General features: G+C 43.9%; 1 protein-coding gene across 1 annotated transcript in view; it reads left to right on the top strand.

The window, feature by feature from the left end:
- Nucleotides 1-22,105, top strand: part of lrrk2 (leucine-rich repeat kinase 2) — a 49,572-nt gene extending 27,467 nt beyond the window's left edge. The window contains exons 19-52 of the mRNA XM_033635285.2: nucleotides 605-869; nucleotides 954-1,142; nucleotides 2,200-2,315; nucleotides 2,908-2,980; nucleotides 3,307-3,503; nucleotides 3,592-3,842; nucleotides 4,872-5,020; nucleotides 6,290-6,383; nucleotides 6,502-6,688; nucleotides 6,779-6,960; nucleotides 7,079-7,302; nucleotides 7,528-7,655; nucleotides 7,830-8,048; nucleotides 8,135-8,336; nucleotides 8,752-8,840; nucleotides 8,963-9,150; nucleotides 9,247-9,401; nucleotides 9,490-9,636; nucleotides 9,722-9,913; nucleotides 10,093-10,239; nucleotides 10,463-10,575; nucleotides 11,197-11,387; nucleotides 11,686-11,846; nucleotides 11,977-12,147; nucleotides 12,387-12,487; nucleotides 12,699-12,911; nucleotides 14,168-14,361; nucleotides 14,437-14,509; nucleotides 14,662-14,852; nucleotides 15,521-15,673; nucleotides 16,633-16,859; nucleotides 19,803-19,871; nucleotides 19,957-20,093; nucleotides 21,500-22,105. Of these exons, the coding sequence (XP_033491176.2) occupies nucleotides 605-869; nucleotides 954-1,142; nucleotides 2,200-2,315; nucleotides 2,908-2,980; nucleotides 3,307-3,503; nucleotides 3,592-3,842; nucleotides 4,872-5,020; nucleotides 6,290-6,383; nucleotides 6,502-6,688; nucleotides 6,779-6,960; nucleotides 7,079-7,302; nucleotides 7,528-7,655; nucleotides 7,830-8,048; nucleotides 8,135-8,336; nucleotides 8,752-8,840; nucleotides 8,963-9,150; nucleotides 9,247-9,401; nucleotides 9,490-9,636; nucleotides 9,722-9,913; nucleotides 10,093-10,239; nucleotides 10,463-10,575; nucleotides 11,197-11,387; nucleotides 11,686-11,846; nucleotides 11,977-12,147; nucleotides 12,387-12,487; nucleotides 12,699-12,911; nucleotides 14,168-14,361; nucleotides 14,437-14,509; nucleotides 14,662-14,852; nucleotides 15,521-15,673; nucleotides 16,633-16,859; nucleotides 19,803-19,871; nucleotides 19,957-20,081 (5,376 nt within the window). The 3' untranslated portion in view covers nucleotides 20,082-20,093; nucleotides 21,500-22,105. The remainder of the gene's footprint in view (nucleotides 1-604; nucleotides 870-953; nucleotides 1,143-2,199; nucleotides 2,316-2,907; nucleotides 2,981-3,306; nucleotides 3,504-3,591; nucleotides 3,843-4,871; nucleotides 5,021-6,289; nucleotides 6,384-6,501; nucleotides 6,689-6,778; nucleotides 6,961-7,078; nucleotides 7,303-7,527; nucleotides 7,656-7,829; nucleotides 8,049-8,134; nucleotides 8,337-8,751; nucleotides 8,841-8,962; nucleotides 9,151-9,246; nucleotides 9,402-9,489; nucleotides 9,637-9,721; nucleotides 9,914-10,092; nucleotides 10,240-10,462; nucleotides 10,576-11,196; nucleotides 11,388-11,685; nucleotides 11,847-11,976; nucleotides 12,148-12,386; nucleotides 12,488-12,698; nucleotides 12,912-14,167; nucleotides 14,362-14,436; nucleotides 14,510-14,661; nucleotides 14,853-15,520; nucleotides 15,674-16,632; nucleotides 16,860-19,802; nucleotides 19,872-19,956; nucleotides 20,094-21,499) is intronic.
- Nucleotides 22,106-23,523: the final 1,418 nt, after the last annotated feature.

The following is a 23,523-nucleotide window of genomic DNA, read 5'->3' as shown; positions in this document are numbered from 1 at the left end:
AAGGAGTTTTTTGGGGAGTTTGGACCCTCACATCCACTGTGAGGGTCCAAAGGACAGAGGGATGTCGTATGCTGTAAAGCCCTGTGAGGCAAATTGTGATTTGTGATATTGGGCTTTATAAATAAAATTGATTGATTGATTGAATGTGGACCGTTATATGGAATTATTGTATTTCCACAGTTGGCTGTTCTGTCACTGTTGAACTTTACTACCATCTACTGATTTATAGATGTCTGGCATTAATACCAACAAGGTCGAACGCCAGGTCTCATGCTAACAAATGACAAAGTTCCATGTCCAAGTTTCATGTGAGTCAGGCCATCATTTTTTTATTCTGTAATCCAGCTGACAGACAGACCAACAAACAAATAAACAAACAAAACAAGCTAGAAACATGACCTTCTTGGTGGAGGTAACAACATTATGAGTGTGACCAGACATTTGATGAAAGCTTTTGGTGTTTGATAGATGTTGTTGTAATGACACATTTCAAACTGTGCCAAAAACAAATTCAGTTTCAGCACTCAGCCCTGCTAATAAATAGATGAATCAATATTAGTATAATAATCAATCCTAATCCTGACCTCTGTGCGGTCTCTTTCAGGTGTGTGAGAGAGGCGGTCCTCTGGATCTGGTGGAGCTCCTGCTCAGCCGAGGCGTCCACGAGCAGCACCTCCGCAGAGCTCTGGCTGTGAGCGTGAAGCGTGGCGAAGGACCCACCGTCATTCAGCTGCTGGGCCGTCTGGGTCTGGACCTCAACAACAGCGCCCTCTGCCTCGGGGGCTTCAGGCTGGGCCGCCTGGACGCCGCCTGGCTCAGCCCGCTGCTGGCTGACAGAGGCCGAACGCACAGTCTGCGTTACAACAACAGTGAGGAAGAGTCGATGCTTTATCTGCTTTGTAACTGTGTCAGCTGTCAGTCTTAATGTCTGTGTCTCGTGTTCTGTCTTTAAGGTAAAGGAATGAGTCTGGCCAAGTACATTGACTCTTTGCAGAAGTCCAAGAGTACCAGCGGTCCTTCAAGATCTGTGACCGACCCCTGTCTGACCTCCGGCTACATCTCTGATGAGAGCGACGACTCCAGCTTCAGCTTTGTCTCCGCAGATGACAGCTTGTTTTTGAACGACGACATGGAGAGTGATGGTAAAGCACACAGACATCACAGAGAACAATCAGGGGTTAAACGCTGTCAGTAGTAACTGATAAATGAATATGATTCACTCTGGAGTTCCAGCACAGGCTGCAAATGTTCTTCAGACTCTAAGTGTGTCCTCTTTAGATTAATACGCCTGAATCAATCAATATAACTCTACTACAGACTGAACCATGTTCAGTGTAAATGAATTAATCTGTTAAACTGTAGTTGTGTTGTTCTCCAGCGGGTAAATCAGTAACATCAGAAGTTCATACACAGTAACATCCTGTATTTTTCTTCCTCAGTGATCAACATGTCGTCCATCTGAACTCTGTACAGTCTGTTTCACATCAAAGAAGTCAAATTAATTAGTTATAGATGTCATTGATTTATGATTAGTCTCAGTCTGTTCTTACTGTACTGATACATTGATCTCATTTTTTTCATGTGGCGTTTGACAAAGCGAGTTATTTTCTCCTGCAGGGCGTCTGTTACTCAGAGCACTATCAAAAAATGGAGCAATGCCGTCACTGCAGTCAGTTTCTCCTGATTGCTTTAGTGTTCTTCGTTTGCAAGGTTTCTACCAGGAGCTGAATTAACCACAGAGGTCTCTTCCTCTCAAAACAAGCTGATCAGCTGATTAAAGCTGATAAAAACACTGAATACAAAAAGTTTCATGTTACAAATCAGTGTGTCTCAGATGCTGTTTGGCATCACAGGAGTTGGAGCCGAGGTACCAGCATTTGCTGAGCTTGTTTCTCTGATGACTTCAGATCCAGACGTCTCATGACTCAAATCCTTCGTCCAGTTAGACCATGTAGTTAAAAATAACCAAGATCTAAAAAGTTTATCATAAAAATGTTTCTTAAAACTGGACAAGGTCAATTTTTGAAGCTCCTGGCAGAAAACCACAACCCTGACACATGTGTACAGGGGATATGACGTCACTGACGGGCAATGCTGACGAAAATAAAATATCTGAGCTGCTTCCTGACATGTTTTTCCCCCTCTGATGATGATGATGATAACATCCTCTCCTCTCACTGTGGGCTTTTCCTTTTGCAGGAAGTGATTCACTGTCCGGAGTTCTGTCTCCAAAGGCTCATAATAATTCGACAGAAGAGCTGAGAGGAGGATCGTGCAAAAAGAAGCAGGGCCGCCGCAGACACGCCAGTGCAGAGGTAAAACCTCTTCAGCAACATCTTCATCCAACGTCTGTTGTTTTAACTGGACTGTGTTACAACTAACATCATAAAGCAAAGTTTTAATTACTCTGAAGTTAAAGGAGGATGACGCCCATTTTGTAAATTCATACATGTTATTCCTGTGGTCTTAAACAATCCAAAAAGTCTGTAAACAGGAACAACTTTCTCCCAAATCCAAAATCTAGAGTGCCAAAACTCATATTAGTGATGTCACAGGGTATAAAGTCTGGAGCTGCTTCAGAGACACTGACTGGTGAAAGAAAATCAGATGTCCATTCATCGTCTATGGAGCAGCCAGACTTTATACTTTATGACATCACAAGTTTGAGACTTCCTTCTCTGGTTTCTGGCTTTGAGAGAGAGTGGCTCATGTTCACTAATACTGATTGATCTTCCTTCGACCATGGAAATAATAAATTGGAATTCTCAACTTAGGTACCGCTCCCCTTTAAATATTCACCTTCCTTTCAGCTCCTTTCTCAGTAACAGATCTGTAAATCCTGCCCAGCTGTTCATCTGTTCTCTCACTGTTGGTTTCTCTCTCTCTGGTGTCTGTGTTTTTTTCCAGAGTGGCCAAATGGAGAACGAACACAGTGAACATGTGCACAGGAGATATGGAAGGACCGGCTCCAGCCAGAAAGGTTTCTCCATCAGATTTACTTCTGTGTAACTCTATTCTGATCTTATCAAACACAACTGCATCAAAAAACAACAACTTTGTTTGGTTTGGACATGACCTACAAACACACCACACTTCCATCCATAATTGCAAATAAGTTTAAGTTCTATAATGCGAGAAGTTTTAGTTTTTTAAGAGGTTTATCAGAGCAGCAGTGTCTTATTAAAGTCCATCTTTCAACAGAGGCTCAAAGCATCCTCCTCCACACGTCACTTCACTGATGTAAAAGCTGTTAAACTCATGGCGTCTCTCCATCAGACGGTGTGTAATGGTTTATCTCGTCCCCAGTGTTTGGATCAGGTGAGAGCTCTGCTGCTCTGCCTAAAGAGCGAGAGAGGATCCGCCTGTTGGACCTGTCGGGTAACGAGTTGGACTCTCTGTCCTGTCTGATGGACGACGGCATCGTCCAGCAGCAGCTGGGTCATCTCCTCCGTCTGGACCTGAGCCACAACAACCTGCTGGAGTTCCCCTCAGCTCTCTGTCAGGTAGCATCTGCTCTGTGCTGCATCAACATGATATCAGATAATTAAAGACGTCTTCACTGACATTGTATTTGTTTGTGATTTCGCTCAGAGTTTGAAGAGTCTGACCCGGCTGGACCTGCAGGGGAACCAGCTGCAGTCGCTGCCGGTGGAGCTGCTATCTCTGCTCTCACTGAGCATGCTGAACGTCTCTCGTAACTGTGTGGGTCCCGTCCTGACCTTTGACCCCGCTGTCACCTGCCCATCACTGCGCCAGCTCAACCTGTCTTTTAACAAGATCACCACGTTCCCTCAGGAGCTGGGCCGCGCCATGGACCAACTGGAGGAGCTGTTTTTGGAAGGGTAGGCTGCTGGTTTGAATCCTCACATGAGCAGAGGACGTGTTTGTTCTTTTATACTTCAGCATGGCTGCATACGTCATCCAGAGGAGGCTGTCATCACCACGGCACCTATGAGGGAAAGTGTTCCTAAAGACTAACAGCTTACACAGAGGTTAAAACATGTCTCCAAATTTCTGCTTTAAACAAACTGGTTTTAATTAATGACGCTGCGCCTAAAGCAGCGTCTCCACTGGACACAAACCCACTAACATCTGCTAACATCTGGCTTTTTAATGAGATGAGAGGTTACAATCAGTGTTCACTTCTGTGACAAATGCACTCTGCAGTAGTCACAGGTATTTATCAGCTCCAGCTCTGATCAGCGGTGATAGAAACACAACACCTGGGTAATTTTAGCCCCTTTGCCGGAACGATTCAGTGACAGGTCGCCATAAAATACCATCCATCTGCGTGCAAGCAGCGCTCGAACATTGTTCAAAGTTTAGTCTGTACCGAGTTTTAGAGAGAGGCTGAATAAGTAAGTAGGGATAAGTACTGTTAAGATTTTAGCGATACTACTACTCTTACTGATACTGCTCATCCCATAGTACCCATATGTGCTGTATGAAGTTTATGAGAACATCATGTATCCATATGTCCGACTGCAAATTGATGAAAGGATTTCTGGTTACTGTTCATAAACACGCTCGCCAGTGAAAGTCAAACCCAGATTGACTCTCGTCTTCACTATATTTGTGATTTTTTGGTGCTGTGTCTTGGATGCTGCTGCTGGTGGTGGTGGTCTGGCACCTGGTCACGGCGTTTTAATAAAGCCCTGCCCTCACTTGAGTGCTGCGGGGGGACACGCCCACAAACATCCCGAACACAGAGAATAAGAAAGAAAATAGTAAAATCCAGGCAGAGTCACTGCAGATAAACACACCGCCTCACAGTGATGATGGAGAGGGATCACTGCTGTCTGAGTCTGTACTTTGTTTCTATGAAAATCCTTCAGAGTTCATCTTTAACAGTTTCCTCTTTGTCTTTTCAGGAACAATATAACGGAGCTGTGTGTGCCTCTGTGTCTGCCTGAGATCAAACTGCTCGATGTGAGTAAGAACAGTGTGGAGAATATTTCTCCAGACTTCCTGACCGGCTGCCCCAAACTGGAAACCTTCAGCGCCTCCATGAACCAAATCAGTGAGTTGTATCAACTGTTCTATCAAAAGCACAGCTCTGTGAGCTCAAGATATCTGAGGATATTTAAGCAACAGATGATCATCCAGACAGTTAGAATTAGACTGTTGGCATGGCTGTAAACATACTTTAAATTTTGAAAGATTTAAATCTCCAGTGTGTAGGATTCAGGGCGATCTATTGGAAGAAATGGAATATAATCTAATTAGTGTGTTTTCTTTAGTGTATAATCAGCTGAAAATAAGCATCCTTGTGTTTCCGTTCCCTCAGAATGAGCTGTTTATATCTACATAGGGAGCAGGTCCTCCTCTCGGAGATCACCATGTTGCACCGCCATGATTCTACAGTAGCCCAGAACGAAAACAAACACTGACTCTAGATAATAATAATAATAATGATTTTATTTAATTTAAAAGGCACCCTTTACAGCTCCCAAGGCCCCACCCTGGGTGCAGTGCAGCTGAAAGCACCCATGGTGCTGAGGCGTGAGGTGGGGATGGTCAGGGGAGCGGAAGGGGGTGTACTCCTGGAGGAGGTCAGAGAGATAGGTGGAGACTGGGTTGTGGAGGGCTGTGGAGGGTAATCAATCCGGTACTGAACAGGGAGCCAGTGTAGTTGGAGGAGAATGGGGGTGATGTGGTTGAATGATTTGGTGCAGGTGATGATCTGAGCAGCAGAGTTTTGAATGATTTGAAACCTGTTGATGAGTTTGGTGGGAAGGCCAGAGAGAACTGTCAATACGAGATGTGACAAATGCGTGGACCCAGTGATCAGTGCTGGACTGGGACAGTGATGGGCGGAGTCTGGAGATGTTGCAGAGGTGAAAGAAAGCTGTCCGACACAGGGACATTGATGTTTTCTTTCTGCAAAGAGCGCATCAGGGGGAAAAACATCTTTATTCAGAGTCTTTAGTGGTTTAAATCAGCAGGGTTCTCATTTATAAAACAGTTGGTAGGATCCATACTAGATATGTACATATGGACAAAAGCTTCCCATCTCCAAAATATTCCCATCTCCAAAATACTGGTAAGCATGGATCAAAGTTTCAAAAACATATGAACAATGAACACTGAAATAGTTCTAACCAGGAGAAGTTTCAGCTGGTTGCAATCTGCAGTCCTCACTGATGGATGCCTTTAAATCCTCCACACTGCCAGCTGGTTTATTTGAAGAATGGATCTGTATAATCTTGAGTTTCAGGAAAGGATTCTTTTCATGACATTCATACTCTGTGATGAGAAGACATAGAAAGGTCTTTACTGTCCTCTCCAGGTTCTCTGTCACATCTGCCCTCCAAGATCACAACACTAAAACTAGCAAACAACAGCTTCACATGTGTTCCTGAGGCCATCCTGCATCTCCCAAAGTGAGTCACATACAGCTGCTCAGCTGGTTTTTATATTGACTGTTGATTTCAGCCGTACCAAAAACATTTCACGTGTCCCTCCTCTCATACTACAAACACTTATTCTCTTTGTGTCCAGCCTGCGGTCAGTGGACATGAGAACCAACAGCATCACTGATCTGCCCGGTCCGGGACTCTGGGAGTCCAGCAACCTCAGAGAGCTGATGTTCAGTCAGAACTGTATCAAAGTCCTGGACCTGAGTGGGCCCATCTACAAATGGACCAGACTGGAGAAACTCCACCTGAGTGACAACAAGCTCACTGAGGTACAGAAGACTTTAAGAGTTTGTCCTGACGCCGTTACTGATCAGTTTGAAACTAAAGAATGCCTCGTCTGATGAATGGTCTCTGTTCAGATCCCTCCACAGATCGGCCTGTTGGAAGGCCTGACCTCTTTGGATGTGAGTCGTAACGCCAACCTGCGGTCCTTCCCTGATGAGATGGGGAAACTGGGCCGACTGTGGGACCTGCCGCTGGACGGCCTTCGACTCCAGCTGGACCTCAAACTCATTGGCAGCAAGACCAAAGACATCGTCCGGTCAGGGACAGATATTAATGTTGAATACTTTTTGAATACCACATTGTTGTAATCTCACATCTTAGTTATGCAGTTTACATCATCTCATAATGAATACCTCTTCACCTTGCTCTGTCAGGTTCCTGCAGCAGCGTCTGAAGAAGGCGGTGCCGTACTACAGGATGAAGCTCATCGTGGTGGGGAACGCAGGCAGCGGGAAGACCACCCTGATCCAGCAGCTGATGAAGCTGAAGCGCTCCCAAGTAAACTCAAAGCAGAACGCTGTTGGTATTGACGTCAGGGACTGGACCATCAGAGAACGGGACAAGAAGAAGATGGTGCTTAACGTCTGGGACTTCTCAGGTTGGCCAACGTATAAAGTCAGAAATGAATGTGATGTTGTTGAAGGGACAAATAGCCAAGAAACACAGCACCTTAAAAAGATAAAGTCACTCGTGGTTCAGAGGCTCAGTCCTTCAAACAGGTGCAGCTGCAGGGATGTGTGTTAAACAGTGAATTAGATCATAGTAGACAGTCCAGGTGTATGGGTGTGGTTTGACTTTCACTTCCTGCTTCTTTGTCACACAGGTGGAGAAGAGTTCAGCGGCTCTCACCCTCACTTCCTGACGTCCAGAGCTCTGTACCTGGTGGTTTACAACCTGAGTAAAGGAGCCAGTCAGGTGGACGCCCTCAAACCCTGGCTCTTCAACATCAAGGTCAGTCATCAGCCAAAGACTCATAAAGTCCCAGTTTGATGAAGAAATGCATCTCATAAAAATGTTTCCATATTTAATGATAAAAATGTTTTGTAAATCATATTAAACTCTGAAATGTAAATTATGCACATGTACAGATATTATAAATAGAAATCCTTCCCTCCTCTTCTTCAGGCCGTAGCTCCTCTGTCCCCTGTTATCTTGGTGGGAACTCACACAGATGTGAGCGACGAGCTGCAGCTTCAGGCCTGTCTGACCAAGACCAGAGAGGAGCTGCTGAACCACCAGGGCTTCCCCGCCATCAGAGACTACCACATGGTCTCCGTCTGCGAGGACTCGGACGCCATGACCAAGCTGCGCAAAGCCATCGCCAGAGAGGTCACCAGCTTTAAGGTGAGAAAATAACAGATTAAAGCTTTCCTTTCCTCAGCTCTCCCCTCCTCATCTCCTCCTCTCCTCACCTCCTCCCCCTCCCACAGATCCAGGGCCAGCCTGTGATGGGCCAGCTGATTCCAGACAGCTACGTGGAGCTGGAGCGCCGCGTTCTGCAGGAGAGAACCAGGGTTCCTCCAGAGTTCCCCGTCCTCAGACACCAGGAGCTGCTGCAGCTCATCCAGGAGAGTCAGCTGCAGCTGGATGAGGCCGAGCTGCCCCACGCTGTTCATTTCCTCAGTGAAGCCGGTCAGTCGCCGTCAGAGCTGCACAGGCCTTCAACTGTTTGGGGAAGACGTTTTGATTAAATACAGAGTGATAATTCATCCTTATCCCTGAGCTCTCCTTCATCTCAGCATCAGTGCTTCATGACAGTAACCTGCAGTAAAAACAGGACTATATTAACTGAGGTCTTTAGTGTGCAGAGAACAGCAGTGTGACTGTATGAATCTAAATCTTACCGTGCCTTCACTTTGTTAACATGTGCAGTCTGTTTCTCAGACACTGGGAGGAGGAGGAGAAGTAGTAATCCACATGTAGATGTTGCTAACCTGCAGCACACTTAACGTTTAATGATAACTTTAATGTTTTAAATATTGTCTGAAGGCTCAGCAACATATCTGACCACTCTGTTTTTTCTTCTCTCCTGTTTCTGTCATTAAAGGAGTTTTACTGCACTTTGATGATCCTGCTCTGCAGCTCCAGGACCTCTACTTTATCGACCCACAGTGGCTGTGCAACATCATCTCACAGGTAGATTCATCTAAATGCATACAGTTGATGACACACACTGCAGGCTTCCTAGCCTTGCTAGCCACATTAATGATTGATCAGCTAATCCTATGCATGTGTTGTGTTGCCTGTTCTCTGTGTAGAAGCTGACATCAAAGAGCTGTGGCTTCTGGGAGCACCCTAAAGGACTCGTCCAGCGCTCAGTGGTGGAAAAGTTTCTGTCTGAGACTAAATGTTTCCCCAAGAGTCACCTGACGCAGTTCTTTAAACTGCTGGAGAAGTTTCTGTTCGCTCTGCCCTTCAGCGAGGACCAGCTGCTGATACCCAGCAGGTATGTGTTTAAAAATCTGAAGCCACAGACGTCTGAGTTTTTGGATTGTGTCGTTGTAGAGAGATCGTATCACTCCACTCATCTCTTGCTTTACAGTTTGTCCAAACACAGGCCAGTGATCGAGCTGCCGCACTGTGAGAACTCAGAGGTGATTGTGCGTCTGTACGAGATGCCATACTTCCCTATGGATTACTGGTCTCGCCAGATCAGCCGCCTGCTGGAGGTTTCTTCTTACTTGCTTTGTGGAAGAGGTAGATTGAACTGACATTAGACACTCTTTCAACAAAGGAGCGACTCTGTAGATGCAGATAAAAACAAATCTTGCTGTGCGTTATTCAGAAAAACCTGTGCGGCCCAACCGTATCTACTGGAGGAGAGGCGTGTACCTGAGCTGGTCTCCCGAGGCCTACTGTCTGGTGGAGGCTGCCCCGGAGGAGGAGAACCCCTCCAGCTTTGTCAGGGTGACCGTGCCCTCCTCACGCAAAGGTGTCGTTGTTTCTAAAAAATTAAAGTCCTGCATCACACAAAATATCTCTACCATGAGCTGACTGTTTTGTCTGTTTCCGTCCAGGCCGTGTGCTGCTGGGTCAGGTGGTGGATCACATTGACTCCCTGCTGGAGGAATGGTTTCCTGGCCTCCTCAACACCGACATGCACGGCAGTGGAGAGGCTCTGCTGAAGAAGTGGGCTCAGTACAGCTTTGAGGACGGCCAGGAGTGGAGCAAGATTCTGCTTGAGGACCTCTTTCCATATTTTGAAAAGGGTACATGAATCACACTAACAAACAGCACCTGTTTCCTCAGGATCAATTCAAGAATGTTCCTTTAATTTGTAAAAGTCAGGTACAAAACATCGTGTTTGGATCCTACTATCATCCAACATGCATGGCTCCAGATTTGTCATATCTGTTGTGTTAATGATTATCATGATGGTCGATCACAGATTTTTTGCTGCCGAGCAAGGAGGACCCTAGCTGCACGCTGCCCATCTCTCAGATCGCTCCTGACCTGCTGCTGAGTGACCAGCCTGCAGGAACCATACTGGACAGTGAAGAGCTGCATGTCGACATGTCGAAAGAGAACAGACTGGGTACTTCTGCCTCAGGCTCCACATATAATAACAATTTACTTTTTTCTGTTTTTAAATAACTTATTATTAAAACTGACAGTTTTCTTAAAAATGTACAAGACAAGGATCTCCATGCTTTTTCCTCCGTTTGCCTTTCTAGGTCAAAAATGTATCAGTTTCTTTTTCTGGTAATGCCTTTAAAAAATTCAGTTAAACACATAAATACATCTTAATTTGTTTACAGGGGACGGAGGCTTTGGGACCGTCTATCGAAGTGTCTACAAAAACGAAGAAGTAGCCGTGAAAATATTCAACAAGCACGCGTCAGAGCTTTACATCAACAGACTCCTCAGACAGGTACCACTGAACATTTGCCTGCTGTTTGTCTGATGAAGGTTGAGTTACCGAATTTTGCAAGTTAGACAGTTTGCAGGAGATTCTCTACAAGTTGTTAACTACTGAAAATTGAAGGTAGAAAAGTTCACTCAGTAGAGGACAGATCTCCTCCAGGCAGCCATGTTCCAGCTGCTACGTGGCCGCCTGAGTGGATTGAAACCACTGGAGACAGTTCTTGTAATTCCTGCAGATGCACTGCAGCACGTTTCAGTTTTCCTGCAAAAATCACTGTATTTGAAATATAGATGCACCATAATTATGAGGATAAATGTACTTTGATAATTAAAATATAGCCAGACATCTTTGATCCATGTCGTTCATAACTGGACTTTTAATGGTGTCAACTTCATCGGCTGCAGCACAATGAAGTATGAAATAATGATAAACACGTAACAGGCATAAAAGAAAACATTTAACTCATAGCTGACTCACTTACTGATGTTAGAAACACAATACTCAAGTAAAAATGACCAAGTCTACAAAATCAGGCAGCCTTTTCTGGCCCCCACTCTTTTCTAACCTGTCGTTTTCAGCCTCCATCGCTCATCACTTCACTTCTTTTCATGTCGTGTTTTCCTGCAGGAGTTGGCGGTGTTGGGTCGCCTCCGTCACCCCAGCTTGGTGGGTCTGCTGGCAGCCGGCTCGTATCCTCAGGTGCTGGTGATGGAGCTGGCTCTGCGGGGTTCACTGGACTCATTGTTTGAACACGAGAACGGCGGCCTGAACCGAAAACTGCAGCACAGAATCTCTCTGCAGGTGGCAGACGGACTCAGGTACAGAGAGATGGAGGGTGACTTTACGTTTCAGTTGTTTTGGAAACTGTGGTAAAAGTCTTAATTACAGTATGATACAATACTGTGTCATTCTTGGGTAAGCCAAGTGCAGACCTGTTGTCATTAACATCATGGGAAATGTGTTGTAAGAACATAAAATCTCGTCATGATAATGAATCAAAATTAGCATCAGGATTCAGACTTTTCTTTTTTAAACCAGATAGATCCTTAAAGTCAGCGTCAAATTTTGTGTGAAGAAAAGAAAATGTTCAGGTCCCTGTTTAACCTGTGTGATCAGGTACCTTCACTCCGCCATGATCATCTATCGGGATCTGAAGCCTCATAACGTCCTCCTGTTCAACCTCAAGACCGACTCTGAGATCATCGCCAAGATTACCGACTACGGCATCGCTCAGTACTGCTGCAGCATGGGAGTGAGGAGCTCTGAGGGCACGCCAGGTCAGACGCTTCCTCAGACTTTATACATCCTGATTATATCTATCTGACCTGAGGTTCCTATAACAAACCAGATTTTTCAGCAGGAGACATTTTGTTCAGCTTTTTATACTGATATCTGTGTATGTGGCAGGTTTCAGAGCCCCTGAGGTTGCCCGAGGTAACGTGATCTACAACCAGCAGGCTGACGTGTTCTCGTTCGGCCTGCTGCTCTACGACCTGCTGACTTGTGGTGAGCGCATCTCTGACGGCATGAAGTTCCCCAGTGAGTTTGATGAGGTCGCAGTGCAGGGAAAACTGCCAGGTAAGACTGACAGACGTCTGTTGTGCTGGTGTATGATCCTTTTTAAAGCTGCTGTGCTGAGAGAATTATTTTAGGAGACACATCACAAGATCAGACTTTTTAATTTAAACAAATGTCCTTATTTCTTAAATGTGATGATGGACCTGAATTCTTCAGGATATTTAAATACACAGTATGTAATTTTCTGCCACCAAAGGTCACTCAAACATGACCTCACCTGTTCTCCGTCTTGCCCACAGATCCAGTAAAACATTACGGTGTGTCACCCTGGCCGGGCTTCCAGGCTCTGATGAAGGACTGTTTGAGGGAGAGCCCTCAGAGTCGACCCACGTCTGCTCAGGTCAGGACCTGAACACTGTGGAGAAGGTGTTTTTGTTTTTACTGTGCAGAGGCACAAAGAAGGCATAGCTTTGTAAGATTTCCCCCTGGTGGTGCTGGGAAGACAAACACACTGTGACAGGAAGCAGTGCAGAAACACGCCGAGGCTTTGATGAGATTTCAGAGCCAGTTAAAACAAAATAAAGTGTTTGTGTCTTGTGTGATGTGTGCAGGTGTTTGATCGGCTGAACTCAGGAGAGATGCTGTGCCTGATGAGGGAGCTGGTGGTTCCTCGGATATTCAACGCTGAGTGCTTCACAGTGAGCTCCGGCTGCAGGGACGGAGCCTCGAGCAGCCACACGGCCTGGCTGGGTGGAGGCAGCAGCACCCACAGGCAGGGCTCCATCACAGCCGTGGACCTGGACACCAGCAGGGTCACCACACAGGTATTAACAACACTGCTGATCACCTCAGCATGGAGGGTCATCTTCATTTCACATCTTTAGTTTGGTTTTATTTATTTTTAACAAAAACTAAATGAGCGCTTTTATTGGTTGGGCTTTTTTTTTTTTTTTTTTTTTTTGCAAAAGATTTGTCTTTATTAACAGATACTCAGATTACAGAGCAGCTGTAATCTGCTCCCCAGCCGGGTCATACCAAAGACTATAAAAATGGGACCCATTGCCTCCTTGCTTGGCACTCAGTATCAGGGGTTGGAATTGGGGGGGTTACATCACCACATGATTCCCTAGCACGGCACAGCTGCTGCTCACCGCTCCCTCAGGGAATGGGTCAAATGCGGAGAACAAATTTCACACACTCAGGTGTGTGACAATCAGTGGGACTTTAACTTTAACTTTTAACTTTAGCTGCAGTAAGAAAAATGTGTCAGATTTCCATTTGTGCATTTGAAATTATTATTTTAAAAAGAAAAAGTAAAAATACAAAGATACCAGAACAAAAAAAAACTTTAAAAACACTATTCCTTAAATTTATATACAGAGAGGATGTATTAAAACTAAACTTTAATGCTGTAATTAAAAGTTAAAATCAGTTCTTAATAGCATCAGCCCAGACTGCAGTTTGTCATACTTTCATTTTGTCATGTTTGGCTCAGTAAATATGAGGAAGTATCGGGTGACACGTGGCGGATCACCGTCTAATTCCTCTTCTGATGAAACATGTTTCACTTTCACTGGAAGAGGATCAGGATGTAAATTTTTAACATCTCTCTGAGGAGTTTAGTGTGAATCAGAGACACAGTGAACCACCTAAAGGAGTCTCACACATAAACATGTTTGCTGTGACTGAAAAATTATTAACCACAATTAACCTGCATGTCTTGGACTGTGGGAGGAAGCTGGAGCACCCGGAGAACACCAATGCTGACACGGGGAGAACATGTAAACCCCACACAGAAGGGCTCCGGCAATTAGTTATTTTTTCCAAATCATTCAGCGTGACAGATGGTGAGCAGGTCTGAGGTGCCGTCTGTGGATGTTCAGTCCACACAGCCATTTAAAGTTATTACAGAGTCGTCATGTCACACAAAGCAGTGCTTCCTCACATATTTAACACCACAGTTAAGGACCAGTTGAACCTGCTCTGTAACAGACTCAGTGTCGCCCTGTCATTTATTTTCACAATGAAAATATGTCTTTGTTTGACTCATGTTTAAAAGTTTTCTCTTTCACTCCTCCAGAAAGTCGACACCAGTCCCGTCTTGTGTCTCGTGACCGTCCAGATCCCGACAGAGGCCTGTGATTGGTTGGTGGCAGGCACCCAGTCTGGCTCCTTAGTGGTCATCAGCACTCAGGACCCGTCGACTTGGCACCACCTGCAGAGTGTCACAGACGCCGTCACCTCGCTGTACTTCCATGTCCACCCTCGCCACACGTAAGTGTCTGTAACATCACTACGAAGTGATGTAAGGCTGGAGGAGAGTTAACCTCCTTTTTCATTTCTCCTCAGCCAAAGAAAGAATTACCTGCTGGTTGGAACAGCTGATGGAGTTCTCACTGTTTATGAGGACTCTGTGCTCAAGGTAAATATTAGATATTAAATTAATGAGCCATAAAAGATGATTTTTGTGTGTTTGTTTCATTCGAAGGCACTCTGAGGTTTTGCTCAGATGTCACTCCGACCTCGTCCAGCAACAGTTTGGAACTTCATTTCTTCTCGTTCTTGTCCCTGCAGCAGGAGAACGGGCAGCCGGTTAAAACTCTCACCGTGGGAAACGTCAACACGCCCGTCATGTGTCTGGGTCAGTCGATGCATTCTCTGGACAGCAGGTCTGTGTGGGCCGGCTGCGGGACCAAGATCCTCTCCTTCACTGCCGAATACGACGTCTGCAAGAACATCGACACGAGACCAAACCTCATCTTCCAGTGAGTCTGTGTCCTGTGGGGCAGTCAGAGGTCAGAGGTCAGAGGCAGCTCGTAGGTCAGAGTTTATTAGACAGGTTTGGAAACTGAACATTTTTGTGGTTTGTATGAGCTTGTTGTGTTTTTTTGTCTGTTCAGTAAAATCAAACCTGATATTTCGTGGTCTGGCTACACTGATGCTATCAGTGTTATACCATTTGTAAAATTAGCTGGATTGTTTTCTGACTCCAGTGATCCAAACATTTCTAAACCCTCCAGAGAGCTGTCAAATGAAGGCAAAATTTACTGATAAAAGATGGAATCATTTCCAAAATTCACAGCATATTTTTATCCATACTTGTTGGCATTTAGCATTTCAAAAACAACATTTTCACTGCGGTAAAAAAAAAAAAAAAAAGGACTCGCTCTCGCACTATCTGCACACAAAGGAGACACCTGTGTCAATGAGGCAGTCTGACAGCACAATAAAATACTCATCAAAAACTCGTGGATCATAAATCTGAGTTTTTCTAAAAGTTATCTCTGCATGTTTGACAAGATGAGAAAGTTTAAAAGTAGAAAATAATTAAGGTTTGATTAGAGTGAAGCCTGAGTTTAAAGGTAAAGCTTTGTGTGTGTGTGTGTGTGTGTGTGTGTGTGTGTGTGTGTGTGTGTGTGTGTGTGCTCCTCAGGCAGCAGCGGTCGTTGGCGGGTGAGGCGTGTGTGTCTCGGATGGTTGTGGATAAATATATTTACCTGAGTAAGGCTGGGACAACGACTGTGGAGGTTTGGGATAAGAGGAGCGAGAGGATGGTGGACTGCATCGACTGTGCTCAGATCATCAGGTACAACACACACACACACACACACACACACACACACACATACATATGTACTTATACATATTAAGGCCCGACCGATTTATCGGCGATTGACACCGATGTTAACACTTATATTTTCATCACTAATAAAATGCAGGAAATATGGTGTTTTACTTAGAAATGATGTCCTTGTGTTACTTTTTGCACTATAACCTACCTCTGTTAAGTTGTCAATAATAAGAAGAACTCTGGTACTGTGAACATACATGTGAATGTTTTAATTCATAGAGACTTTGCATGATTATTTTATTTCTCTGAGGTTTACTGCCTTTTTGCACATCATATTTTTGATTTATTTTGTGTTCAGATTGTTCATATGCTGCTTGTTCCACACAATTTCTGATAATAAAAGTATTTGAAAATAGTAAAATGTTCTTCCTTCAATTTATATCTTTGTAACGAGTGTTTGAACTATATTTAAGCCATCAAAAGCAGGTATTTCTGGGTTTTTTAAATTGAAAAACGTAAAAATTTAATCGGCCGATATATTGGTTATTGGATTTTTTTATTCCATAATATCGGAATTGGCATCGGCCCCAAAAAATCCATATCAGTTGGGCCCTAATACATATATCTTTCATGTTGCACCGTACCTTAGCTTGATTTAGCTTAGAGCTAATTTGCATTTGCAGTCCCTGTTTTAAACAGAACAGGAAGTCATGTGTTTTGCATTTTCACAATCCGTTTCCTGCCATGAAAAAAATAACAGACTGAAGTAGTTGAGTTGTAACTTTCAACAGAAACTCAAAGGTTAAAGACTGTTTGACTAATCAATCATTTGACAGAGCAGAAACGACACCGACACATCAGTCAGCACTTAGCAAGAAAAATCTTTCTAACACAAACTATCAGGATCATAAAAGTATGCTAAACAACATGACTTTGTGTGCTGAGTCGTGTTTTTCCATCTTCTCGTCCTGCAGACACGACTCTGGCTGCAGAGGCAGGCATGGCAGCGAGGCAGAGCTGCCCACCGAAGCGGCTCCTTCCTGGGCCAGAGTGAAGGCCCTGCTGGTGCAGAGCGCTGCAACTCTCTGGATCGGCACCAGAGGGGGCCACCTGCTGCTGCTAGAGATCTCCAAACACCAGACGCTGCAGGTCATCGGCCCCTGCTGCCGCTCCATCCGCTGCATGGCCTCTGCCCTCATAGGTGGGTGCTAAACCTGTTTCTATTTATTTAATCATTAATGCATCTAGTGTTATTCTCTGTGATGTCAGCCTGAGGTCACGTGTTCAAGACACTGCTGTGTGTTGTCATGGTGTGTGTGTGTGTGTGTGTGTGTGTGTGTGTGTGTGTGAGGAACACAAACTGTCTTACAGTCATCATGACAGAAACCTCACACTGACACTGAGTGACCTCACTGGATTTTGGGGCATAATGTTGCCTGAAGTTGAATATTAATAAGGACAAAACATTTAGTTAAAACTAACACAGCTCCCCCTGTGGGTCAGGAGTCCACACTGACACCTGTTATATAACACATGTTAATACAGAGGGATTTCACTGACTAATACGATCCTTATGACACCTCATTAGGATAAGGCTTAGTGTTTTAAATGAGATAGTGATAATCTTTGGTGCCGCAGGAGAAGTTAAGGGAAAAGATTATTTGTGCACGCACTCAGTCATCATCTTATTGGCATCTTTGTTCCACAGCTTTAGGATTAACTTTATGTCTTAATTTTCTTTCTGCTGGTTTATAAAGAAACAGCAGCAAACTTCTTAAAGTATTTTAGTGAATTAAAGACATTCATAATGCTGCAAACAGTTGAATTTAACACAAAGGGATGTACATCACCCCCAACCCTTCGAATGATACCAATATCTATTTCACAATGATTATTACTAAGATATAACAAAATGATGAACCATTTTCTTTGGGATGGAAGAAGATCTAGAATTCATATGGACAAATCATGCCGGCCAAAGAAGGGAGAACATGAAGTATTATAGCCTAGTATTTCTATTGAAGCTTTGGGCAATGTGGGCGATGTGGGCGACTGCCCAGGGCGCAATCTATGTGAGGGCGCACAAGCGCCCTCCAAAAAAAAAAAAACTCGCCAGTTTTCTAGACTACCTCTCATTTCCACGTCAAGTTAGTGGAGTGGGCGCTGGGGTGCCCCTATTATCACGTTTCAACCAGCAGCAGAAAGGAAAGGCGAATCCTGGCGGTTGTGGGTTGAACGGGGGTCACAGACAGGAATACGGCGGAGGCTCATAGTGCTCCGCGGTGCAAGATAACAGCTTACCAGCGACAGAGAAGTCTGACTCCAGGTCCAGTAATTTCCTCTGTCGCTGGTGTCGTAAAACTAGCCAGGACCGCCTCTGCTCCTGGGCAGGAGGTGTTCCAGGCATGTCCCACTGGTAGGAGGCCCCGGGGCAGACCCAGAACACGCTGGAGGGATTACATATCTCATCTGGCCTGGGAACGCCTTGGGGTCCCCCAGGAGGAGCTGGACAGTGTTGCTGGGGAGAGGGACGTCTGGGGTGCTTTGCTTAGCCTGCTGCCCCCACGACCTGGCCCCGGATAAGCGGATGAAAATGGATGGATGAGGGGCGCTGGTGGCTTAGTGGTAGAGCGGCGCCCCATGTACAAGGCTGTTGCCGCAGCAGCCCGGGTTCGACTCCAGCCTGTGGCCCTTTGCTGCATGTCACTCCCTCTCTCTCTTCCCCCTTCACGCTTGTCTGTCCTATACATTAAAGGCTAAAAAGCCCCAAAAAATATCTTTAAAAAAAAAAAGGAAAAAAAAGAAAATGGATGGATGGATGGATGGATGGATAATCCCATTCTATCTTATCCAAGAATAGTCTGGCAAGAAGTACATAAAAAAATGTAAGTTTTCTCATAATACTCAAAAATATTCTGCCATATGACACAATCCTGAAAAAAAGTAGGCAGGCAGACAATCTATTGTGCTGAGTGGTAAAGAAAAGGTAACGGGGGGAATTTTCTTTCATATAATAGGGTGAGGGGAAAAATTTAACTTGGAAGGATGAGGCCACTTTTGGAAATATCTACAGATTAGAGACTGTATTAAGATAAAAATCTGACGACTGCTGACAATGTTTCACAAAGCAACAAAGTGGTATGAAATATGTCCTTAAATAAAAAACAATGGTCATCTGAGGATGATATGGGAGGCAGGAGGAGTCCAGAGGCAAATTGGCGAGACTCAACAGAAAGTCGATCTATGTTGGAAATGCAGGAAAGAACGTGGCACATACATGCATGCATTATCGGTGTGTCCTACGGTTTCTCCCCTGTGGAGGAATGTTCTGGATTATTTTGGTAGATGGTGAGAATGTGAACTGCCCAAGATTATGTCTCCTTGGTGACAAAGTTTAGTGCTGAACTGAAATAAATTTGTATTTATAATATTGAAAACTGGCCTTATAACCTGTGCTCGCATGACTTTAAGGTAAAAAAAAACCCAAAGTGATAGAAAAATGTTATTGTTAATAAACAATGGGGCAGTTTCAACAGATATATGTCTGGAGGGCACAATGTGATCATGTAAAGGCACTGATAAAGCCACATTTTACACTTGTAAGTGACAACAGAACGATGTCACACAGCCAGAGATTAATCTTTTAAATATATCAACATGTTAAATGACCTTTTACTGTAGATAACAGCTAGTCGTGTGTGGATCAGATCAAATGGTTCAGTTCTAAGTATGTAAGTGTTTTCTCACACAACTATATAAATGACAGCAAATTGCCTCGTGCATATTGATCTGAAATTTTCTCCACACCTGTTAAAGCACATCTTAAATACAGTGGAAACAGTCAGAGTCAGAAAATGAATGAAAACAACTTAAGAAGAGCTCATAATACGACAGCTGTGTTTTTCTTTTGTCCTCTGTTGTTGTGAGTCATGTGAGTGTGTCGGAGCTGTTGTGTGATAAAATGTGTGAAACAACCTGTCGTCCTGCTCACAGTTTGTCCACGTGTTCAACTCAATATGTTTCCTGTCCCCCTGTTCTCTGTCTTTGTTATTTACATGTTGAAATGGTGCATCTAAACACATTTTTCTGTCAGGCGTCTGTGTCTCCTGTCGATAGTGACCGCAGATCATTTTTTCATGAACAGAAACACTAAACTGGAAGAATGTGGTGCTGGTTTTGGGCAGAAGGATCCCACAGGACACACATCATGTTGGTGAGTGAGATGGTTCATTGTTGGTCGCGCACTTTGTGAATACAGCTGTCATGCTGTCGGGTATAAAGTTTGTGTCTGCTCTCAGAGGAGGAGTCCGTGTTGATGGTGTGGAACAGCATGCTGCCGATGGAGGTCAAAGACCTGAACAAACACTGCCAGAAAAGAGAGCAGATCGCAGCCAAAATGAGAGAGCAGCTCCATCTTGACTGAGCCCACACATCTGTATGTATGGACTTTATTCCCTTTACAACCCGAACTTAGATTCATGTCTGATTATTTTATTTAACGCAGCTACAAGGAGCTTTCATTTGGTGTTGAATTTGGCGCCCCCTGTGGACAAAAGCAGAACTGTTTCAACTGAACTGTCGAAAAGATCTTTATCTGACCAGTGCAGGAATTTGTTGCGACACAACTTATCTGATTATATATTTAAACCAAATTTTCACAATGTATATTATAAATAAAACAGACATATTACATTCCTGTGCAGGAGGCAGAGGGACAGTTCAGAATCAGTTTTTCCTTTCAAACCCTGCAAGTTTCCATCTGTTGAATGAGCGACTGAGGATGAGTCATGTTTTCACCCGCTGATCTATCACTGTCCCTTTTAGATGTTTTATTCCTTCAGTCTTTTTCTCTGTGCTGATGCCGCCTCACTATCCAGTGTAACTACCAAAAGTAATGTCAAATATAAAATTCTCGATAGAAAAATCTCCTTTGCTTCCTGTTAACTGGCCAACGAACGATTCACTGTCGAACTTTGCCTGGGGAAAATGTAAACATGGACTCTTTCGGTCTGCGTGCTGTAAATTGTTTCATCTGATTTCGCAGGGCGTCTGACCCGGGGACAGGCGGTAACAGAAAAAGCCAATCTTATGATGGTCTTGTTTGCTCATGTAGATCATTTAGAAAGGCAACAGTTTTAAATTAGCGTTTTATAATAAGGCTGGGTAAGTTTGAAAAATCGCTATACCAGCACCCTAATGTGATACGATAACGTACTTTATTCAATATGAATGGAGCAGTGTGTAGTGTAGCCATTCTTTTAAATATTTTGGTGACATCTCTGCACGCTGAACTCTTTAAAAAACACTGCACCTGATTTCACCACACCACAGACTAGCTGGGAGAGTCTGCCATACATTCAGTGACAGGGCTAACTGTTAGCATCATGCAGCTAACTTTAACTCACGCTTATTGATGGGTTAAACTACTGAGTTTGTTGGGAATGTTTAATGGCTCAGTGTTGGATGTTAGCCGGCACTGCTGCTGTGTTAGCTCAGGCTAACCGGGCAGACATTGAACTGATCATTCGTCGGGCAGCAACAGAAAGTTTGCTGATCTGGTGGGGAACTGGGACGGTTCAGGGTCAGACACCTGGTGTGAAAAGGATCAAATGCAGGTATTGTATGAGTGGAGCAGCCCTATTTCACAACATGTTGAAAACACCTTTTAGCTGCTTTAATGTTTTTGGTGTGTATTTAATTTTGCATGCATATGCCACATTGTAGTTCACACCAATATCCAGAAAAATAATACGATAATAATTTCCACCATCTTGCCCTCACCATGTGCAGCAGTAGTATTTGTGGTATTGGCAGTAATTTTGTTTTATCTTTTGTTCACAGAGTGTTGGTGGAAAAGGGATCAACTCTCCGGTGGATAGATGTGTCAGCAGAACACGTTAAAGGAGATGTTTACCTCATTTTCTGACAGCCATACTTTAATCCAAGTGCACTGATGAAGAACTGACGATGAGCAGGGGACGCGATGCAATGAATCAATCAAAGGAAAATAAAAACAATCAGGATGCACATGAACTAAGAGGACAATCTCTGTAATTTGTGAGGAGACATTTTTCTAAAAGGGACACAGATGGTGTGATTTGTGCTGTTATCAGAGCCGAGAGCAGCGCACATGTCCAGGACGCTCCGCATGAACTGACATGTTTGTTTACCTGTATTATGATTTTATTAAAAAAGAAACTGACACTGCAGAGAAAGCCAAAGGAACAAAACATTTTTTAAAGTGTATACTTGGTTATTTATTCTCATGTCTGTGTTTATGTGTGTGTGTGTGTGTGTTTACCTGTGAGCTCATTCACTCCACGTCAGTAAACCGAACACAGGACGTCTCAGACATCTGCCGGCTTTGTACAAGGTTTTATGTCATGTTTCCTGAAGTGGTTTGTGATGGTGTCAAACTGTCAGTAAATGCTGGTTTATGAACTGTGATGGCGGCTTGCTGCTGATGTTGTTGTCAGAGGATCATTTTACCAAAGAACACGGGGGACAGGAAGAAGTGTCATTTTGTTTTGTTTTTTTAATTTTGAATACTTGAATTAGAGTTTCAGTTATTCGATTTTTTAATACAATTTGCTGTTTTGTTTCTGCTTCTCCTTTTTTCCCACAGATTTCTTTACACAAAGCATTTTGTATTTATGTTGGATATTGCATGTTTGATATTGTGGTATTTGTGTTTCTTACATTAAAGCTCCAGTGTGCAGGATTCAGGGGGATATATTGGTAGAAATGGAGTCTAATATAATCAGTGAGTTTTCTTTAGTGCATAATCAGCTGAAAATTAGAACCGTTGTGTTTTCCTCACGTTTATATCTACATATAGTCCCCATCTACAGAGAGCGCCATGTTTCTACAGTAGCCCAGAACAGACAAAAACCACTTGGTGCTTCTCAAAGTCAGTGAAGGATCCATAAACGGCCTATTCCAGCGTGTGTTCACCAAATGCTAGGAAGGAGTCTTGGACCCAACTTGGAAGAACCTGTCCTACCAAGGAAGCATCCTTGACTTTGTGAAGCACTGACTGGCTCCAGATAAGGTCATTCATGTTTTCATGTCAGCCGCCATAGTTAGCAGCTCCTCCGTAAAGGGGAGAGCGTCAGAAAAACGCTTTTGTTTTTCAAGTGAAACAGCTTTATTCAGAGTTTTCTTGGTTTAAATCATCAGGGTGTTCACAGACACACTGAGAGCTCCTAACTGAGACTAAAAACTGTCAGTAAGGAGTCTGAGCTTAGGAGTGATTTAGGAAAGTTCAGCAACTCTGAGCGAGGAAGGGACAGAAACTTTGACCTCAGTGAGGAGTTGTGGTCGACCCTGTTGCTAGGTGTGACACATTGTTTTAACAGATGTGATTGGTTGTCAGAGACACACCCCTGAACTGCTGACTGTGAAAGTGTTGTCATTGTTAGTGTGATCAATGCTGTTGGATGGTGGAGACAGACTCAACTCATCACTGCTGCTCTGATGCATTTTTCCAGTTTTCCAGTTATCTTAGAGTTAGATTATTTTATTTCTGGCATTGTAGTGTTACTGCCTTGAGTGGGAAACATATTCGCAATAAGATTGACCACAAACGTTCTCCCTGCCATGTTGCCAGCATTTTCTCCTCTGCTTAAAAAACAATTAAGCCCCTTAAAAGTCCTTCTCTCTACTTCTAACATTTTATCATCTTAGGAGGTTAGGAAGCTATCGCTATCGTAAGGGCTAAGATGCTTTGTGAATAACTTTTATCTTTACAAGAGCAGCCTGTCCACAACGTACAAAACTGCATTGGAGAAACACCGATTTGTAACACAAAACTCAGCTCATGAACAATGAACGCTAAGGGAATTCCAACCAGGAGCAGTTTTAGC

The sequence above is a fragment of the Epinephelus lanceolatus genome, chromosome 5 (assembly GCF_041903045.1).
Source record: "Epinephelus lanceolatus isolate andai-2023 chromosome 5, ASM4190304v1, whole genome shotgun sequence".
Classification (NCBI taxonomy): Eukaryota; Metazoa; Chordata; class Actinopteri; order Perciformes; family Serranidae; genus Epinephelus; species Epinephelus lanceolatus.
Note: the sequence above shows the minus strand (reverse complement) of the source record. Positions and strands in the feature narration are given on the sequence as shown.